The sequence below is a fragment of the Ranitomeya variabilis genome, chromosome 5 (genome assembly GCF_051348905.1).
Source record: "Ranitomeya variabilis isolate aRanVar5 chromosome 5, aRanVar5.hap1, whole genome shotgun sequence".
Lineage (NCBI taxonomy): Eukaryota > Metazoa > Chordata > Amphibia > Anura > Dendrobatidae > Ranitomeya > Ranitomeya variabilis.
The window spans coordinates 492,786,113-492,806,609 of NC_135236.1; the positions used below are offsets into that span (position 1 = coordinate 492,786,113).

Below are 20,497 nucleotides of genomic sequence, written 5' to 3' on the forward strand. Positions count from 1 at the left end.
CACGTATTTCATGGAGCTAAACTGCCTTGAATGCTACAGAAATTGCTCCAGGCAGTGAGTCCCGGGTGTCAGCTGTCAGAATCAGATGATCGCGCGCGCACTGCCTCCTCCGATGGCAATGACATATATATACCGCATTGGTTGGGAAGTGGTTGTGGTTACAGGCTGTTTTAATTTATTAGAAGACTCCTGCGATAAATATGTATCTTAGGATCCACCAATTACAGGTTAATTTATGTCATGTTGTCAGAAGTGTAGTTATACTGAAACTATTAAATACACATTTGCATTGCATTTTTTAATAATTCAGCAATCTAAAAGCAAAGAAAAACAAAACAAAAAATATGAAATCTAGAAATCTATTCTTGAAAACACAATTTATTCAGAAACAATAACACTTAGAGCAATGAAAATTGTTTTTTTTTTCTTCTATTTTCTCCTTTTTTAGAATATATAAATGTATATCGCTAAATAAAAGTCTAACGTGTCCTGTAAAAAACAAGAATATACAGACCATGTAAAAAGTTATAAACCTGTGAATAACAGATAGCACAACTGTAAAGTTCCTTGAGGCTCTTGAGCTGTAACACTGCTTGATCCATAAAGAAATATTACATTTCGGTAAGCCAGAAGAAAAGCTTGCGGTATCCTCCAACGACACAGAGAGGTAAGGACCGATGCCAACTAAGTCCTGAGCTCACAGGGGCTGAGCCAATGAGAATGGGCTGAAAAATAAAGTGTATATGGTAAATATCTACACTAGTAACTACTGTAAATATCTACACTAGTAACTACTCTTCATGTGAGAAACATCCAAATGAATGTGAATATAGTGTCTCAGGTAGGTGACATCATCATGATAAACTTGTATATGTTAAATGTGTTTAGAAGTTTAAAGGGAACTGTACTTTTCACAAACTCTACATTAAAAAATAGTACAAGCAAATATAAAAACTATGTAATATGTCATATCAAAAAATCTGCTTTCTGTACTTATGACCCACTTTTACCCTAACTTGCAGATGGGAAAACTGTTGAAAACGCAGAATGTAAATCATATAATCGTCAGAAATATTGTTATTCGTCATGTACACATAAAAGACAGCTTATTCTGAAAAGTTACTTGAAAGTACAAAAATCCTTTAATATGAATGGGAAACAGCCGTCTGCAAGGCAGAGCCTATTCTGGAAGTGACAGGGCCCATTCACTGCTCTGACCTCTGAGACACTATTCAGTCAGACATTGATTGCCTTATTGCAAGGAAGAATTATGAATGATTAACTGGCAAAGAAGCAGAAAGTGCATGGTCACAGAAGTTTTTACATGTAGTTGTGTATAAAAATGATTAATACATATGTGGCATGAGGACTGCAAGTGCAGTTTGCCAAAGTCAGAGTAAGTTAGTGGTTAGGAAACCATCATCCTAATATTTCACAAACATGCTACATTACCAAAATGCACACATGCCAAATAGACTATTATTCCTAAACACAATCCCAACATTTCGAAGATCTACGACTGTCCTGCCTATTTGGGGAAAGACAACGTTCACAATGACCTTAGGTTATCTCCAAAGCAGCAAAAGTGAGAAAACGTTTTGGCTTATGACAGGGTTTTCAGACTTCATATATCTACCCTTCAGCAACAAAACAAAATGAGGAATACTGCACTAAATGGCCCTTCACGAAAGAGGGAGGCAGCTTTGTCCTTCACATTAACACACCACCAAATGTAGAGAAAATATCCATAGCATTAATGAGATTGTCTTACAAGTGGGTGCTCTAAATGGTGGATAAGAAGTTGAGTGTTCATCTTTCCTGGACATCCAGTAGTTGCAAATATGTTTTCATTGCATTTGGACCACCTACAAGAAAATGAAAAATAAAAAAACCCAGCATTTATGGGTTTTTACAAAGAATTATCAATAAATCCAGGACTCCTCATTGACTCTCATAACCCAACGTCACCTTTTCATTCAAAAACAGGATTTTTGGTTGCTTACCGTAAAATCTGTTTCTTGGAGCCTCCATTGGGGGACACAGGAACCATGGGGTGTATGCTGCTGCCACTAGGAGGCTGACACTATGCAAATAAAAAAGTTAGCTCCTCCTCTGCAGTGTACACCCCACCGACTGACATTATACTCTTCAGTTAGTGAGAAAGCAGTAGGAGATAATAAACAAGGTTGAAAACCATAACCACAAACTTAAGAACTGTAAACATGAAAACAGTCATATAACATATAACAGAAACATTGGGAGGGAGCTGTGTCCCCCAATGGAGGCTCCAAGAAACAGATTTTACGGTAAGCAACCAAAAATCCTGTTTTCTTTATCGCCTCTCATTGGGGGACACAGGAACCATGGGACGTCCCAAAGCAGTCCCTAGGGCGGGAAAAACAGACTTCCATCAGGTAAGAGGACTCACCACTGCCGCCTGCAAGATCCCTCTGCCTAGGCTGGCGTCCGCCGAAGCGTAGGTATGGACCTTGTAAAATTTGGCGAACGTGTGGATGGAAGACCAAGTTGCCGCTTTGCAAAGCTGTAGGGCGGAAGCCCTGTGGCGCACCGCCCAGGAGGCGCCGACTGCCCGGGTAGAGTGAGCCTTAATCCCAGGAGGGGGCACTCTGTTCTTGACCCGGTGAGCCTCCAAAATTGCCATTCTGATCCAGCGAGCAATAGTCGCCTTAGAAGCCGGTTGGCCTCTGCGCGTGCCATCAGGAATGACGAAAAAGGAATCCGTCTTTCAGAAAGTGGAGGTTCTATCCAGGTAGATCCTCACTGCCCTGACAAGGTCCAGCTTGTTCAAAGATCGCTCCAGAGGATGAGTCGGAGCTGGACAAAAGGAAGGTAGAATGATGTCCTCATTGAGGTGGAAGGTGGAAACCACCTTAGGAAGAAAAGAAGGTGGAGGCCGGAAGACCACCTTGTCCTGGTGAATGACCAAAAACGGAGGTCGGCAAGACAGAGCCGCCAACTCGGAAACGCGGCGAATAGACGTGATGGCCACCAGAAAAGTCACCTTCCAAGATATAACTGATAGAGGAATCTCCCTAAGGGGCTCAAAGGTAGAAACCCTCAGAACGTCCAGCACCAGGTTTAAATCGCATGCATCCACAGGGGCCCTGTACGGCGGGACAGTGTGGGCTACTCCTTGAAGGAAGGTCTTAACCTGTGGCCGAGAAGCTAAAGTCTTCTGAAAGAGGATGGAAAGCGCAGAAACCTGGCCCTTCAGAGAGCTAAGAGCCAGGCCCAAATCCAGTCCTGCCTGAAGGAAGGCCAAAAGAGAAGGCAGGGAAAAGGTCATAGATGGAACGCGGTTGGACTCGCACCAACGGAAGTAAGCCTTCCAGGTACGGTAGCAGATCCTGGAAGACGAAGGCTTCCGAGCCTGAATCATGGTGTGAATCACCCGGTCCGAAAGGCCGGACGCTCTTAGAACCGCGGTCTCAACAGCCACGCCGTTAAACTGAGCAACCGAGAATTCGGGTGGCAGATCGGACCCTGAGACAGGAGATCGGGCCTGTCTGGAAGGCGCCAGGGAGCGTCCGCGAGAAGATTGACGAGCTCTGCGAACCAAGCCCTCCTGGGCCAATCCGGGGCGATCAGGATGACCGGCACCCCTTCCGCTTTGATCTTCAACAGTTTGGGAAGTAACGGAAGGGGTGGGAACAGGTAGGGCAGCACGAACTGTGACCAAGGAATGGCCAGAGCGTCGACGCCCACCGCGAGAGGATCGCGAGACCTGGAGACGAACTGCGGAACCTTCCTGTTGATTCGAGACGCCGTGAGATCCACGTCCGGAGTCCCCCATTGAAGACAAATCTGATGGAAGACGTCCGGATGCAAGGACCATTCCCCTGCCGCGAGACCCTCGCGGCTGAGGAAGTCGGCGGCCCAGTTGTCCACGCCGGGGATATGCACCGCAAATATCACCGGAACTGTTGCCTCTGCCCAAAGGAGGATCTTGGATACCTCGGCAAGGGCCAAAGAGCTCCGGGTCCCCCCCTGATGGTTGACATATGCCACAGCCGTGGCATTGTCCGTCTGGATCCGAACTGGCAGGCCCCTGAGAATCCTTTCCCAGTGGCGGAGGGACAGAAAGATGGCCCGAATTTCGAGGACATTGATTGGCAGAGAAGACTCCTGCGATGACCAACGGCCCTGGACCGTCAGGTGGCGAAAAACCGCACCCCAGCCGAGCAGGCTGGCGTCCGTCGTCACCACCTGCCAGTGAACTGGAAGGAAGGACCTGCCCTGGGAGACGAGGGGTGACGCCAGCCACCAGTTGAGAGACCGTTTGACCCGAGAAGAGAGGCGGATCGGTCGATCCAGGGAGAAGACAGACCTGTCCCATTGAGACAGAATGGCTTGCTGGAGGGGTCGCGAGTGAAATTGGGCGAAGGGAATCGCTTCCAATGTTGCTACCATCCTTCCAGAACCCTCATGGCCGATCGGAGGGAGTGAGGCCGAGGACCCTGGAGTAAGCGTATGTCCCGACAAAGAGTGGATCTCTTGTCTTTGGGAAGGAAGACTCTGGTCTGACGAGTGTCGAAGAGCATGCCCAGGAAGATGATGCGCTGAGAAGGAATAAGGCAGGACTTCTTCCGGTTGACCAGCCACCCGAAACGGACAAAGGTGTTGAGAACAATGGACAGACTTTCGTGAGCCTGAGAAAAAGACGGAGCCTTGATGAGGATGTCGTCGAGGTATGGAAATAGGACCAGGCCTCTGACTCTCAAGATGGCCATTAGAGCCGCCATGATCTTCGTGAACACCCTTGGAGCGGTTGCAAGGCCGAACGGCAGGGCAACGAACTGAAAATGTTCCCGGAGCACAGCAAAGCACAAGAAACGGTGATGACCGGGAAATATCATGACATGGAGGTAGGCGTCCTGGATATCTATTGAGCACAGAAATTCCTGGGCCTCCATGGAAGCAATTACTGAACGAAGGGATTCCATCCTGAAGTGTCTCAGATGAACTCTCCTGTTCAGCAGTTTGAGGTCCAGAATGGGGCGAACCTTGACGTCTTTTTTCGGTACCACAAAAAGGTTCGAGTAGAAACCCGTGAACCGTTCTTTTTCTGGGACGGGAACGATTACTCCATCTTTGAGGAGAGAAGCGATGGCTGCGAAGAAGCCCGGAACTAGAGAGGGATCTCTTGGAGGACGGGATTCAAAGAAACGATCCCGGGGTCGTGAAACGAACTCTATCTTGTATCCCGAGGATACAACTTCCCTGACCCATGCGTCCTCTACTGCGGAAAGCCAGACGTCCCTGAAAAAGAGAAGACGGCCGCCCAACCTGGGAGTTGAGCTGGAGTCTTGCCGAGAGTCATGCAGAGGTGGATCTTCCAGTCTTGGGCCTGGAGGATCTGCCCTGGGAGTAGCGAGGACGCCAGGACGGAGTGGGCCTAAAGGACACCACCTTCTTCTCTTGACGTGCCTGTGGCCTCTGTTGCTGCTGGGGAAAGGAGCTTGACGCAGCGAAGCGGCAAAAGGGCCGAAAGGGTCGAAACGGCCGTTTAGGAGGAGGGCGACGAGGCTTAGCCTGGGGGAGAAGAGAACTTGTACCTCCGGTGGCATCCTTAATGATTTGGTCCAGCTGGGAACCAAATACACGAGAGCCCTGGAAGGGCAGACTGGTAAGGGACTTCTTGGAAGATAAGTCCGCCTGCCAGGCCTTGAGCCAAACGGTCCGGCGGATGGCAACAGCATTGCTGGAAGCCTGAGCAGCACAAGACGCGGCATCCAGGGAGGCGGAGACCAGATATTCACCAGCGTGGGAAATTTGGTTGGCAAGCTCCGCTGGTTGCGCGGGAGGCGCCCCGTCCAGGATACCTCGACGGAGATCTTTGGCCCATTTGGAAATGGATTTGGAAACCCAAGTAGAAGCAAAAGCTGGGCATAGCGCCGCCGCAGCTGTTTCAAAAGCTGACTTCGCGAAGGATTCTACAACTCTATCGTTAGAGTCTTTAGAGATGCTCCGCCGGACAGTGGAAGCACCGTGTTGGTGGACAGCCTGGAAACAGGGGGATCCACCGAGGGAGAGACCGTCCAATTGGCTGTAAGCTCTGGAGGAAAAGAATATAACACGCCCAGGCGTTTTCCCCTCTGAAAACGTCTGGTCGGGTTCTGTCTCTCTCTGGACAAGATTTCCACGAATTCAGGAGGAGGAGCAAAAAACTTGGAGGGTGGTTTGGCCCGTCTAAACAAAACCGCCTGATCTGCGGGTTCCGTAGAGGGATCCTTGATGCCACAGGTTTGGTTTATTGCCCCAATGAGATTCTGGACCATATCCCTCATGGTGGCGATTTGGTTAGAATCCAGCTCCGAAATATCCTCTGAGGGCGCATCAGAGAAAGCCTCGCCTGACTCAGGGGAGGAGGATCTGGGGGACACTGACCGCAGGGGAGGGCCGTCTGGCGAGATGGAGCGAGAAGAGGACTCAGACCGACGTTCCTGTCTGGACCTTTTGTGGCTTATCAAGGAGGCCTCGGGCGGCGGTTCCTGCGACCCGCTGGCAACTGCAGGGGTCTGCAGGGGTAACCGATCCAGTACGGACACCAGGGTTTGAGACACCCGTGTTAAATCGGCCACCGATTGAGACAGAGAGGAGGCCCAGCCTGGGATGGGGGTATCACTCTCGGGCGGATGAGCCGGGGGATCCTGGGCGGTGGGAACAATTGGGTTGCTGCAGGCCTGACAGAGCGGAGAGGACTGACCTGAGGGAAGTTTGTTGTTACAGGACGAACATGCAAAGTACTTGACTAAGACAGAAGACTTAGAGGAAGAAGTAGGAGGGCGAGAGCGGCCCCTTTAGAGTTAGACATTTTGAGAGGTCCCTGAAGAAAATGCCAGCGGGTTAGGGGACAGTGGAGGCAGAGGGGGGTGTCAATCTGCAGTGCAGCTACTCACGGACCCGGTCCTGGAAGATGGCAAAGTACTTGACTGGAGAAAACCCCGCCGCAGATCGTGCTGTGCCCACAGAAGAGATGCGGTGGCGAAGATGCGGGGCGCGCTGCGTGAGCTCCTGCTGCTGTGAAGCGGTGACCAGACGAGTGTCCCTGGAGGAAGGGGGCGGAGCCAGACACGGAGGCGCCGGTGGGCAGGGCACATATGTCCGCAGAGGCGGAAGTGGGGAGAGAGAAGACCGGAAGTAGGCCCCGGCCGAAGCCGGGGCCTAAATTAGGAGCCGGCGGCCGGGAAAAAGAGCCGCGGCGCCGGAAAAGTGCGCCGCAAGGGCCGGGAGTAGGCCCCGGCAGAAGCCGGGGCCTAAATTAGGAGCCGGCAGCCGAGGAGAGGAGCCGCGGTGCCGGAAAGGTGCGCCGCAAGTGAAAACGGGCGGCGCAGTAGCCTACAGGCTGTGCCGCTGAAAAGGGCGCCGCAGTGAGCAACAACCTGCGGCGCCAGAGCAGCTCGCCGCAGGAGGAGCGGCGCGACAGCCTGCAGGGTTGCCGCGCTGTGGAGATGCCCCTTGATAAACCGCAGCGCCGGGTAGTGCGCCGCGAAGAAGCGCCCGGCAGCCTTAGAGCTGTATGGCAGAAAGGTGTGCCCACTGCCAAGGTGCCCCTGATTGAGGACCACCGGGGATAGGAACGCGGCAGCCTGTAAGGGCCCCGCGCCAGATAGAAAGCCGATGAAGCATGGGGGGGGGAAGAAATGCGTGTGTCTACAGAGGTCACCGCGCGATAATCAATCCCGGCCGTGCCGCTGCATGGATGCAGGCGATGACCAGGTATAAGAGGGTCGCCGTCTGGGAGCCCCTAACAAAAAAGCCCCCCCCCTATAAAAGATCTGGGATGGGATAGGGGAAATACTCACCCAAAACATCCCACGCCGAAACTAACCTGAAAAGAAGGTATGAAGTCCAGGGAGCTGATGTACGTCCTCGTCTCCGCAACCGACAGGCTCTGGTGGGCGAGTGGGTGGGTGACGGAGCCAGGACCGGACTTCTAAGCACGCTTGTGTGCTAGGATCTTGTTCCTGGTGAGGGATCTATGAGGATACGGGGTGGCAGTACACGCCGTACTCATAGTCCGCCTTGTGGGACTACAGGTGTGACTGTTCACCCTGTATCCCTTCCGGAAAACCTGAAAAGAAACGACGCACATTGAGGTAGATAAGGGTCTAATCAAAGACCCGTGTCCACCTCCTACTGACACTAAGCTAAACTGAAGAGTATAATGCCAGTCGGTGGGGTGTACACTGCAGAGGAGGAGCTAACTTTTTTATTTGCATAGTGTCAGCCTCCTAGTGGCAGCAGCATACACCCCATGGTTCCTGTGTCCCCCAATGAGAGGCGATAAAGAAAGATGAAATTATTTTGTGTGCTATTATTATGAGCATTTGTGGTATAGGAACTTGATAAGCCTTAAAGCAGGGGTCTCAAAATGTATTTATTTAATTTTTACAATTTGCTAACTATCTGCCTATTCTGCTGTGCCCAACGCCGATCTCTGCTGGCACAGAGTGGTCCAGCCGGCAACTCTGTGTCTTCTGCTGACGTGTTGTCGACAGAGCAGTGGCCTTCTCTTCTGCTCTGTTGACAGAATATGACTGCCAACATTATGATGATTGAAAGCTGGCTTCCTGCAGTTAGATAAAACACCTTTATTGTAACAATGGGTGGCAATAGTTGGCACTGAATGCAACAGAGTGCCTGCACGAATAAAAACAATAATTTAATATAAGAAAAATGATAATAATAAAGGTGTTTTATCTATAATAGTTTTGTCCCATATCTATTCTTTGACCTATGTTTAGTGTTCTCCTCTTGGGTTTCACTATTATTCCGAATGGTCAGCCATTCAGTTCTTTAGGACATATATGCCACCCTCAGACACCATGATGTGCACAGTATCTCCTAACCTTGTACATATACTGTATGATGCTACGTCCAGTTACTGTTTGGTCTTCCCGCAGTTAGGCAGCGGCAAAGCAAGGTGTCAATCAGCATGATGTCGGCAGTCACACCCCATTGACAGAGCAGTACAGAAGAACAGCCGCTCTGTTGACTTGGAGCAACTGAATTGCTGGCAGGAGCGGAGGTTTTTTCACCATGCAACTGTAGTTTGTCTATCTTTGGACATGTCTTTAAAATAATTTTTGAATAAGTAACATTTTTATATTTGGAATACTGGATTGTGTACTTAAAGGGGTTCTCTTAGAAACGTCATAAAATAAAATAAATACACATTTAAATACTAAACATTTTACTAAAGCAGACACAGACATCCTTAAACTGTCAGGCTGACTAAGATGGATACTCATTTTCAGCTAAAGAAGCGCGTTTTTCTTCTCCTTTACGCCAGCTCTACTCAGTGTCCGGTCAGGTTGACTAAACAGAGGAATGGAACTGCTCTCACATGACCTCTGTCTCGTGCATCACGTAGACCAGTGTTCCCCAACTTCAGTCCTCAAGAGCCACCAACAGGTCATGTTTTCAGGATTTCCTTAGTATTTCACAGGTGATGGAATTATTGTCTGTGAAGGTCATGCAATTATCACCTGGGCAATACTAAGGAAATCCTGAAAACCTGACCTGTTGGTGGCTCTTGAGGACCGGAGTTGGGGAACACTGAAGTAGACCATCCTACTCCAATATCGTGTCTTCATAGATCTAGGACGGGTTGCAATTGATGTTAGCTGCCATCTTGGAGTCCTGACAGAGTGCAGTAGATAAAGTATACCTTTTTGCTATATAAAACAAGTATTTAGAAAAAGGTTTAATATTTAAATGTGTATTATTCACTTTAGTAAATTTCTCCCAGAACCCATTTCAGGAGATTAGTGGTTGTCATGAAGGTGTTATATCTGTGTTTTTGCTAAGGTACATGTAACCATTATAGTTGTGTGTTTGCAAAAAAAAATTAAAATCATACAGAAGGGTGATCATTTTTGGTCCGAGTTACAGATTACCCATAAAAGTTTATGGGACTAAGAAAATCACGGACAGCACATGGATGCCATCAGTGTACAGTCTGTGTGCTGTCCCTGATTAAAGTGAACCTGTCACCTAATACATGCTGCCCAAACCATGGGAAGCATGTATTAGCCACTGGCTGTAGTATCCCAGTCATGTATGGGTTGCAATGGGTAGGAGAGACTTTGCTTTTTTATTCTTTCATACAAGAAATTCACTGATGAAACACTAAAACCGCGACTGATGAAAATCTGATCCAAAACATTGAGGAAACTCAAAAACATTTTTTGGGGTACCAGAAAAAAAATCACTGACTTCTGAATGAGGCCTTAAGTCTAATCCTACTCTGCTAAGTGAGTGGAATGTGCAGCCTAAAACTGGATAAACACATTGTAAACACCATTGTAAGATTATTTTTTAGTTTTAGACTTTTATGAAAGAACTACAAATGATATGTAAAAGTTTGGGCACCCCTGGTCAAAATTACTGTTATTGTTTATAGTTCTTTTTTTAAGTTTAAAATTACAAAAAGGGAAATGGGTGGATGCAAAAGTTTGGGAAACCTTGGACATTTGTCGGCTCAGATAACTTTGACCAAGTTTCAGACCTTAATTAGCCTGTTAGGGTTATGACTTGTTCACTATCATTGTTAGGAAAGGCCAGGTTATGCAAATTTCCCAGCTTTATAAAAACCCAGCCTCCTCTAACCTTGTGCCAAAAAACAGCAGCCATGGGTTCTTCTAAGCAGCTGCCTAGCACTCTGAAAATGAAAATGGTGGAGCCACACAAAGCAGGAGAAGGATATAAGAAGATAGCAAAGCGTTTTCAAGTTGTCCTTTCCTCAGTTTGAAATATAAGAAATGGCAGTTAACTGAACAGTTGAGGTCAAAATAAAGTTTGGATGACCAAGCAAAATTTCAGTAAGAGTTGCTCGTAGGATTGTTGGAGAGACATATCAGAACCCCCACTTGACTGCAAAAGACCTTCAGAAAGATTTAGCAGACTCTGGAGTTACATTATTCTACTGTTCAGAGACACCTGCACAAATATGGCCTTCATGGAACAGTCATCAGAAGAAATCCTCTCCTGAGTCCTCACCAAAAAATTCAGGGTCAGAAGTATGCAAAAGAACATCTAAACAAGCCTGATGGCTTTTGAAAAAAAGTATTGTGAGCAGATGAGGTTACTATAGAACTCTTTGGCCACAATGATCAAAGGTGTGTGGAGAAAAAGGGGCCAAAATGTCAGGAAAAGAACATCTTGCCAACCGTTAAGTATGGGGTGGATCAATCATGCCTTGGGGTTGTGTTTCAGCCAATGCCACGGGGAACATTTCACGGGTAGAGTGAAGAATGGATTCAATGAAATTTCAACAAATTTTTGAGGCACACACACCATCTGTAAAAAAGCTGAAGTTGAAAAAGAGGATGGCTTCTACAAATGGATAATGATCCTACTCCAAACGGTACAAGCTGTTTACAAAGTTTTACAATGGCCCTCACTGTCCTCTGATGTGAATATCATTGAAAATCTGTGCCTAGACCTCAAAATAGCAGTGCATGCAAGATAACCCAGGAGTCTCCCACAACTGGATGAATTTTCCAAGGAAAAATGGATGGATATCTCTCAAACAAGAATAGAAAGACTCTTGTCCAGCAAGTGTTTACAAGTTGTGATACTTTCAAAGGGTGATTTTACTAGGTATTAATCATGCAGGATGCCCAAACTTTGGCATCAGCCCATTTTCTTTTTTGTAATTTTTAAAATGTAAAAGATGAAAATATATATATATTTTGCCTAAAATACAAAGGAAATGTGTCATCTTTAACTTTAGGTCTTTTAGAGATCATTAAATCTTCAACTTGCCTAAGTGTTCACAATAACAGTCATTTTGACCAGGGATGCCCAAACTTTTACATGCCACTGTATGTACTTTACCAGAATAACTCTGCACTTACACCTTAATTACTAACAAAGCTATGAACATAGAATACAGCCATAACAGACACTAGCAGCAAAAAATAAAATCAGCTCATCTTCAACATTTACTGCTACAGTTTCAACTGCTGAAATATATAGAGAAAGTGATAAATAAGTCAACATACTTGAAGCACCGCGCTCTGTCAGAATGTACAGGTTTAGTAGCCTGAGGGCAACTAAAATAAAACAAAAAAAAGTATATATTAATACTATTTTTAATTACCGTAAATAAGCTAATTTATTTTAGTTCATAAATGGAGTCTTTCCATTATAATTGATGGGGTTGCCAACTTTTAAGAGTAAGGTGGTTTTCTCATGTATACTGATAGATTGTGCCATGGGATTATTTATTTGAATAGGGCTGTGTACAAGTTCCCTTTACAACAAGTGGCCAGAAGAAGAGAGGCGCAGATAAATGCTGTGAAACCAGAGCAACTGCCCCTCTATTCTTCCTGGTAATCGTAACCCCACCAATTAGAGAATAATGCTACATTATATTCTAGTATTATAACATCATTTTTTATGATGGGAATACCCCTTTAATTGAGAGGGTAGCCTGCCATGTTTCCCTAAAACTAGCTGATTGCAGAGGATATTTCTGCTAGTGGCTTCAGCAAAGACTTGTTTAAAGACTTACACAATGACCCGTAAAATAGGTTGGTATAATTCCTGAAGTGGTCTGGTCATCAAGACATTACACCCCCTAACTGAAGGCATTTCAGTAAGGAGCCTTTAATCCTTATTAATTCAATACCTTTCTTTTTAGAATTTTATTTTGACATCTTCAAAAAATGCAGTGTTGAAATCTAGCTGCATATGCGGGGAGCAGATTCTGCACGTCCAGCTCTCCTGCCTCTCTCCCTTTCCCAGCCAGGATTTGGTCTCTGATTGACAGGTCATTCTTCTCTAAGTGACTTGCCTTCAGTGCCCCAAATTCTGCGCATTAGTCTCCCAATGACGTCATGAGAACTGTACTATTGATCTGCGCATGCGCCACACCCTCTGGGGAGATGAAACCAAGGCAGTTATGGGGCCTACCCAAAACATCAGGTGGTGGAAGCACGTCACCGAGAAAAGTAACCTGCCCGTCAGAGAACGGAGATTAAAAAAAGAGAGGATTTCCCCAAGAAGTCAAAATAAAGTTCTACAAGCAAAGTTTAATAAGGGTTATAGGCTCCTTACTCAAACACCATTACTTAGGGGTCTAATGTCCTGATGACCGGGTCTAGTTGTCTAGAACAAAGCTGGTTTTCCACTTTGGTCGTTACAATAATGAGAACCTGCTAAACTAAATTAACACAAGACATACAGAAATGGATGCGTGAGTATATAGTCAGATTATTCCCGCTTCCAAATGAAACTAGGCAAATATAAAAGCAGATATGGGAATTTTTCACATCGTCACTAACCTGGAGTGTGGCATCTCCCAAAAGATCCAGTCATTCGCTGCAACTGCTCCTACTCTGAAAGTATTTTGTAAGCACCAGTCTGCAGACATAAGGGGCGTTTGCAAGGACTCAAGTGACAGAATGGCTTGATGTCTACTCAAGTCATAGATGCGTATAATGCCAGTCTTTTCTGCTACCATTAACTGGAAGAAAGGAGGAATATTATGTTACAACAAAAACATAAGAGACAAAAAAAAAAAAGAATTAGGGTAAAAAAAAGAATAAGACATTTTAAGAAAGTTGGATCACTGAAGTTGGTGGGATCCAGCCAGCTTCGGAGCAGCACTTTCAAGCTGTACAGCAACCACTGTGAGCGCTACTTGCTTAGAAAACTGCCCACCGGTGTGGTGTCCTGTAACCTTTCCAACAAGCTGTAGGTTATAGAATTAAAATATCCCCCTGTTCTTGAGAATGGAGAAGATATTAATAAGAAGCACTTTGCAATTTTGCCAACTTAATAAGATCAGAAAACCCTTTTGAAGGAGATACCAGGTTTGTGTTGTAAGTTTCGATGATCAGAACAGAACGAGCTGCAATAATCAGCCAAAAAAAATTGTAAATTTGATGGACTCATCATATGTTAATATCTCGGAAAAAAGAACATTATCTGTCCAGGATCCTCTAAGAATCATGTCCAAGTGTGAAGACCACTTGGCCAGATTCACTCACCGTAGATAAATGCATTCTGTCTACTCCAATATACAATACACACTGCTCAAAAAAATAAATGGAACACTAAAATACCACATCCTAAATATCACTGAATGAAATATTCCGGTTACAAATCGTTATTCTTCATTACATAGTGGAATGAATTGAGAACAATAAAACATAAAAATGATCAACGTCAATCAAAATTTATATCCCACGGAGGTCTGTATTTGTAATGATAAAATAAAAAGTGTAAAATCAAATTACAGGCTGATCCAACTTCAGTGGAAATGCCTCAAGAAATTATGTAATGTGTGTGGCCTCCACGTGCCTGTATGACCTCCCTACTTGGGCATGCTCCTGATGAGGCGGCGGATATTCTCCTGAGGGATCTCCTCCCAGACCTGGATTAAAGCATCAGTCAACTCCTGGAGGGTCTGATGTGTAACGTGGCATTGGTGGATGGAACGACACATGATGTCCCAGATGCACTCGATTGCATTCAGGTTTGGAGAACAGGCAGGCCGGTCTATAGCATCAATGCCTTCATCATGCAGGAACTGCTGACACACTTCAGCCACATGAGGCCTAGCACTGTCATGCATCATAAGAAACCCAAGGCCCACTGCACCTACATATGGTATCACAATGGGTCTGAGGATCTCATCCCGGTACCTAATGGCGGTCAGGGAACCTCAGGCTAGGACATGGAGGGCTGTGCGGCCCTCCAAAGAAATGCCTCCCCACATCATTACTGACCCACTGCCAAACTGGTCATGCTGGAGGATGTTGCAGGCAGCAGATCGCTCTCCACGGCGTCTCCACTCTGGTACGTCTGTCATATGTGCTCAGTGTGAACCTGCACTCATTCGTGAAGAGCACAGGGCGCCAATATCGAATCTGGCAATCTTGGTGTTCTCTGGTAAATGCCAATTCAATTCTATGCAGGGGAGGGGGGCAGGAGAAGCCAGAAACATATAGCCATTCTGCTGCAAGTCCTACTGAAAGTTACAGTTCTCCATGGAGCTTTATGAGCACCAACGGTCTCCGTACTGAGAAAATCTGCATTCACTAATAATATTAACTGATAATTATACAACTAAAATAGGATTTATTCATTGATGGTGACATAAGAATAATTCAAACCTTGTAAGCTTCGAGTGGATGCCAAACCACACTCATCCCAGGGGAGTGCAGCATAAACACTGCCATTTGGTTACCAGCTAAGTCCCAAATTCTGATAAAAAAAAGAAATAAACGCATACAATTTATTTTGGAATAACCATTCATATAGGGAACATTAATGTTTTTTTTTTTCTTTTAAAAGACTGTTTAACAGAGAAAACACAAATAAATTCCTAGCTGTATCTGGCTGTAAGAAAGCTTGCCACAAGTTAACTTGCTGCAGAACAAGCCTCTTGCCCGCCCTGTCTACAAGTGGAGATAAAGTAGTCGAAAGGAAAAACTGTAAAAGAACAAGAGGAAATTATAACATGTGTCATTCATAGGATTTATCAGAGGAACTTGCTGATAATCAAACAAGTTTATCTCCCATTTTTATCATTTATCTTTCAGATAAAATGTTCCTTTAAAGCTGTTGTCTTGTCAGCATGTAGTTGTTCCCACCGATTCTGTTAAAAGGAATCGGTTGTCAGGTCTTTGCCACCTACTCTGAGAGCAGTACAGTGTAGAGTCAGTGACTGATTCCAGTGATGTGTCACTTACTTGGCTGCTTGTTGAACTTTTGATACAAATCACTATATTATCACTAGTAGATTATCACTAGATGACTAGTAAACCTGCTGCCAGGTAATCCTCCATATTCATGAGCTCTGTATAACCCCGCCTCCAACAGTGATTGGCTGCTTTCTGTGTATACCGTGCATAGGCAGAAAGCTGTCAATCAGTGGTGTGAGTGGGCCTATACAGAGCTCAGCATTCAGAGAACTGCTAGATCTGCAGAAGATAAAACACTGATTTTATCAAAACTGCTGCAAGCAGCCCAGTAAGGCTAGTTTCACACTAGCGTTTTGCTGAGCTGCGGACTTCCTCCGTGAAGCCCCGCCCACACCTCCGCTGCTCACCTCCACCCACGTCCGCATGCGGCCTGCATACCTATCTTTAACATTAGGTACGCAGGTCGTGCAGATGTATGCGGATGCCTCCGCATGCGTCGTTTTGAAGATGAGGCGACCCGTGTCGAACGTAGCTGGTTGGAATTTCTTTTTTTCTCCGCATTGTCAAAACGACAAATGCGGAGGCATCCGCATATATCCGCACGACCTACATACCTAATGTTAAAGATAGGTACGCAGGCCGCATGCGGACATAGGTGGAGCTGAGCGGCAGAGGTGCGGCCGTGGGCGGGGCTTCACAGAGGAAGTCCGCAGCCCTCTGCAGCTCAGCAAAACGCTAGTGTGAAACTAGACTTAGTGACACACTGCTGCAATCAGGGTCTCTGCACCTACATCATGCTGTTCTCAGATGGGGTAGTGAAAACAGATTCCATTTCAAGGGGTTGTCCAGTCCAAATTGAAAAGTCTATATTTGAAATGAGCAAGACCAACAGAACAGCTTTGTCAATGGACGGGGTGTGGCCTTGCTCAATACAAGTGTATGGAAAGAGGCTGCGCCAACTAGACGGGCTCTGGTCGGGAGTATGCATAAAGCATATGTACCCACCGATACCAGCTCAGACACTGCCAAATCCTCACAGTGCGTGTGTTGGGGGGGATCCATAAGTCCACAGTCACACAGAGTGATTGCAGACTTATCAATTTAGACCAAACAACCCCTTTAAAGGGAACCCGTCACCCCCAAAATCGAAGGTGAGCTAAGCCCACCGGCATCAGGGGCTTATCTACAGCATTCTGGAATGCTGTAGATAAGCCCCCGATGTAACCTGAAAGATGAGAAAAAAATGTTAGATTATACTCACCCAGGGGCGGTCCTGCTGCGGTCCGGCGCCCCCTATCTTCTTACGATGACGTCCTCTTCTGGTCTTTACGCTGTGGCTCCGGCGCAGGCGTACTTTGTCTGTCCTGTTGAGGGCAGAGCAAAGTACTGCAGTGCGCAGGTGCCGGGAAAGGTCAGAGAGGCCCGGCGCCTGCGCACTGCAGTACTTTGCTCTGCCCTCAACAGGGCAGACAAAGTACGCCTACGCCGGAGCATGAAGACAAGAAGAGGACGTCATCGTATGAAGATAGGAGGCCCAGGACCGCGACGCCCATCGTACCGGGACCGCCCCTGGGTGAGTATAATCTAACCTCTTTTTCTCATCTTTCAGGATACATCGGGGGCTTATCTACAGCATTACAGAATGCTGTAGATAAGCCCCTGATGCCGGTGGGCTTAGCTCACCTTTGATTTTGGGGGTGACAGGTTCCCTTTAAGGGAATCCAAGACCAGATATTTCCTGTAGTAATATTACATGGCAACCATTTAGATAAATGCAATGGGCATTGCAATGGGTCCATTATCATTTGTTTGTGGCTCATGCAGAAATAAACCTAAATCCCATCTCTGACGATGGGATGGGAGCCCTCTCGGCGTTTGTGGCTATTCTTCTAATTAGCCAGACTGGCGTGATGTCACATGTGCCAGGCCGGCTAATTAAAAGAACAACAATGGATACCAGGAGTAGGTTCTCGGGCCTCTTGTTCAGTGGCCACAGATTGATGTCCGGGTTATTGGCCTGCAAATTGATTCGTACCAACACTAACAACATTGATTTCACAAAATAAATACCCTTATATAGGACGATCAATGAAACCTCTATGTGTCCATATTGCTCCTCCGCCATAGAAGCCCTAAAATTAGGACGCTCCTCAAAAAGGGAATTTAATATTATCTGCAATAAGATTTTGGATAAGAAAACGAAAGAACACAAACTTCAGCAACACCGATGCTATCAAGAGGTTAAACGGTAGATAGCCATTATCCTTTACTGCTCTGTATGTGTACATGACATGAGAAATGATAGATCTGGAGCGAGGCACAATAAGAGCAGGCTGACCTTTTAAAAGCGCTCTTGGTGTTCTTTTAGAATGTACTTGCTTTTTAATATATTTGGCAATGGTTTCTGGTTAGCATCCAATGTCATAACGCCTTCTCAACATTTAAGCCATCATTACACAGAATCCATGTGGAGCAACTGCTGACAATGTGGTAATTTCAATGAAAGGAAAGAAAGACTTTAAAATGCCCATAAGAGGCTTGAGTTTTTTAACTATGCAGATAGGATGTCATACAGCAAAACTAGAAACATAGGGAATCATTTAGAAGGATTGGCATTCCGATTGCCAGGCCTAAACCATACCTTCACCCATTAAATCGGGCAAAATGTATTAATAACTTTGGCACATTTATGGCAGTAATAAACAGGTGTAGATATCCACCACAAAATACATAATTTGCTCTTAAAGATAAATGAATGTCCCCAGCTGCACGTTAATAAAGAAGTTAACTGGACTGCACTCATCTTCCCTGGGTCCACCGGCGAGTCTCTGCCGATGCTACCGGTGTCTGGCATTGGCCGTGGAACTGAAATCATGTGAACAGCGCAGCCAACAATGAGTGAGCTCAGCGCCTCTGTCAGTTGAGACGGAATGCTCTTTTCAGCACACAGATTGGCTGTTGCTCCATCGACGTTATTGTCTCAGCTTATACTAGACGGTGGAGTAGAGGCAGAGCCTCGCTGGTGGACCTGGGGTAGGTGAGTGCAGCTCAGTTTATTTGTTTATAACCTGAAGCCGGAGACATTAATTTACTGAAACTGAACAACCCCTTTAACTTAGAAGAGTTTTCTCCATTCAATTTTCTTTACTCCATGAGCGTGCCAATGATAAAAATCATAAATTCACCTCTGCATCTGTGCCGCTGCTCCAGTGATTGTTTACAGGCTGTAGGAGTAAGCAATTACAGGACCCTTTCATCCCTTAGTGACGGAGCCAATTTTTACTTTAAAGTGAATTTGTCACCGGGTTTTTGCTACCTCATGTATGAAAACAGACCCTGATTCCAGCACATACTTCACTGGGTGCAGCAGTTGTGATACAATCAGAGTTTTTATATTGTTGCATGAAGCAGAGCTCAGAAAGCTGAATCCGCCCATATCTGTGATTAGCATTGTGAACATTGTGTATTGACAGTAAACTGCTAATCAGTGCTAACTGTAGAGCTAGCCCAGGAGGCAGTGATAATCTCCTGCTGATAAAGCACTCATTGTAGTGAAACAACAGCACACGACCTAATAAGTTGGTAAAGGCAGTGTCTCCGTCCCTACCTCATACTGCCCTCAGATTACATAACAAAAATCTACTGACACATTCAGTTTAAAGCACCACTCCAGAATTTTTGTATTGCAGTGCTAATCATAAATGGTGTTATATTCTGACACCTGAGAGAGTCAGCTTAGATCAAAAACTTTTTTTGAAAAGTTCTCTTCATGTGGGTCGTGCTAATATAGATGGCATGAGCCACTGGTCCCAGTAATTTCATACAGCTTTGACATGAGCTGTTGATATTACATCAGTAGCCTGTAAACAATCACCGGAGCAGCAGAAGGGGCGCAGTGCTGGACCTGGGGAGGGTGAGCAATGGCTGACCATTTTTAACACAGGCCCACCAATAAAGAAAGTTGAATGGTGAAATAAACCTGTTGTTAACAAGCAGGCCATGAACCTCTAAATGAACTACACCTGTTTTTAAAAAATATTGGCATGTGCGGTGCAAACACTGACATTTCTGTGCAGTTTTGTCACATAAATGAGTGTACTAATTTGTGGTGCAGTTTACAAGTCATAAAAGTTCTGACATACCGGTACTTCCTGGAACAAATTCATATTATACTTCTTAATATCTCCTAACTATAAAGGGGTATTCCCGTTTCCAAAATCCTATCCCAATATGTAGTAGGGTAATAAAAATATTAGCAAAAATCTCCAATTATAAATGTAGTCTGTATAGTTCTTCTGATTAGCTATGCCGCTTAACCCATGTGCAGGTCATTGCAGTAGCTTAGGTATCTATGGTTATGACTAGAGATGGGCAAAAACGAACAGTAAAGTTCGGCGTCTATACCAAACACCTACTGTTCGAGCGCGGACACCGAACACGGACTTCACCAGGAAGTCAGTGTTGCTGTTCGGGTTCGGCCTCCCGAACACCGGGTGTTTGTCGCGCTGTCATGTGCATGACAGCACGGCAAACATTGCTTCTGATCGGTGGTAAAATCATCACAGCCGGTCAGGCAGCTGTCGTTCCCATGCTGACAAAAGACAGCGTGAGCGCTCAGCTGTGACAGGAGGTACAGTATACCTCCAGTTGCTGGTGTCAGGTGATGGAACTATTGCTCCCATCAGCCGACGCCTGCTGCCGCTAATAACAGTGACAGCAGGAGCGGCTGATGGGAGTATTCATCAGCTAGCTCCTGGGCTGTAAATAAATAATTTACAGAAACAAAACACAAATGTTGTAGGTTCCCCTGTATT

At 45.8% G+C, this 20,497-nt stretch overlaps 1 protein-coding gene across 2 annotated transcripts in view; it reads right to left on the reverse strand.

The window, feature by feature from the left end:
• Window positions 1-360: 360 nt before the first annotated feature.
• The window catches only part of NUP37 (nucleoporin 37), a 47,581-nt gene continuing 27,444 nt past the window's right edge, over window positions 361-20,497 (reverse strand). For both annotated transcript variants that reach the window (XM_077265621.1, XM_077265622.1), the window contains exons 6-10: window positions 15,153-15,243; window positions 13,317-13,498; window positions 12,033-12,083; window positions 1,772-1,865; window positions 361-725 (exon numbers count right to left, since the gene is read on the reverse strand). In XM_077265621.1, coding sequence (XP_077121736.1) covers window positions 612-725; window positions 1,772-1,865; window positions 12,033-12,083; window positions 13,317-13,498; window positions 15,153-15,243 — 532 coding nt within the window. In that variant the 3' untranslated portion in view covers window positions 361-611. The remainder of the gene's footprint in view (window positions 726-1,771; window positions 1,866-12,032; window positions 12,084-13,316; window positions 13,499-15,152; window positions 15,244-20,497) is intronic.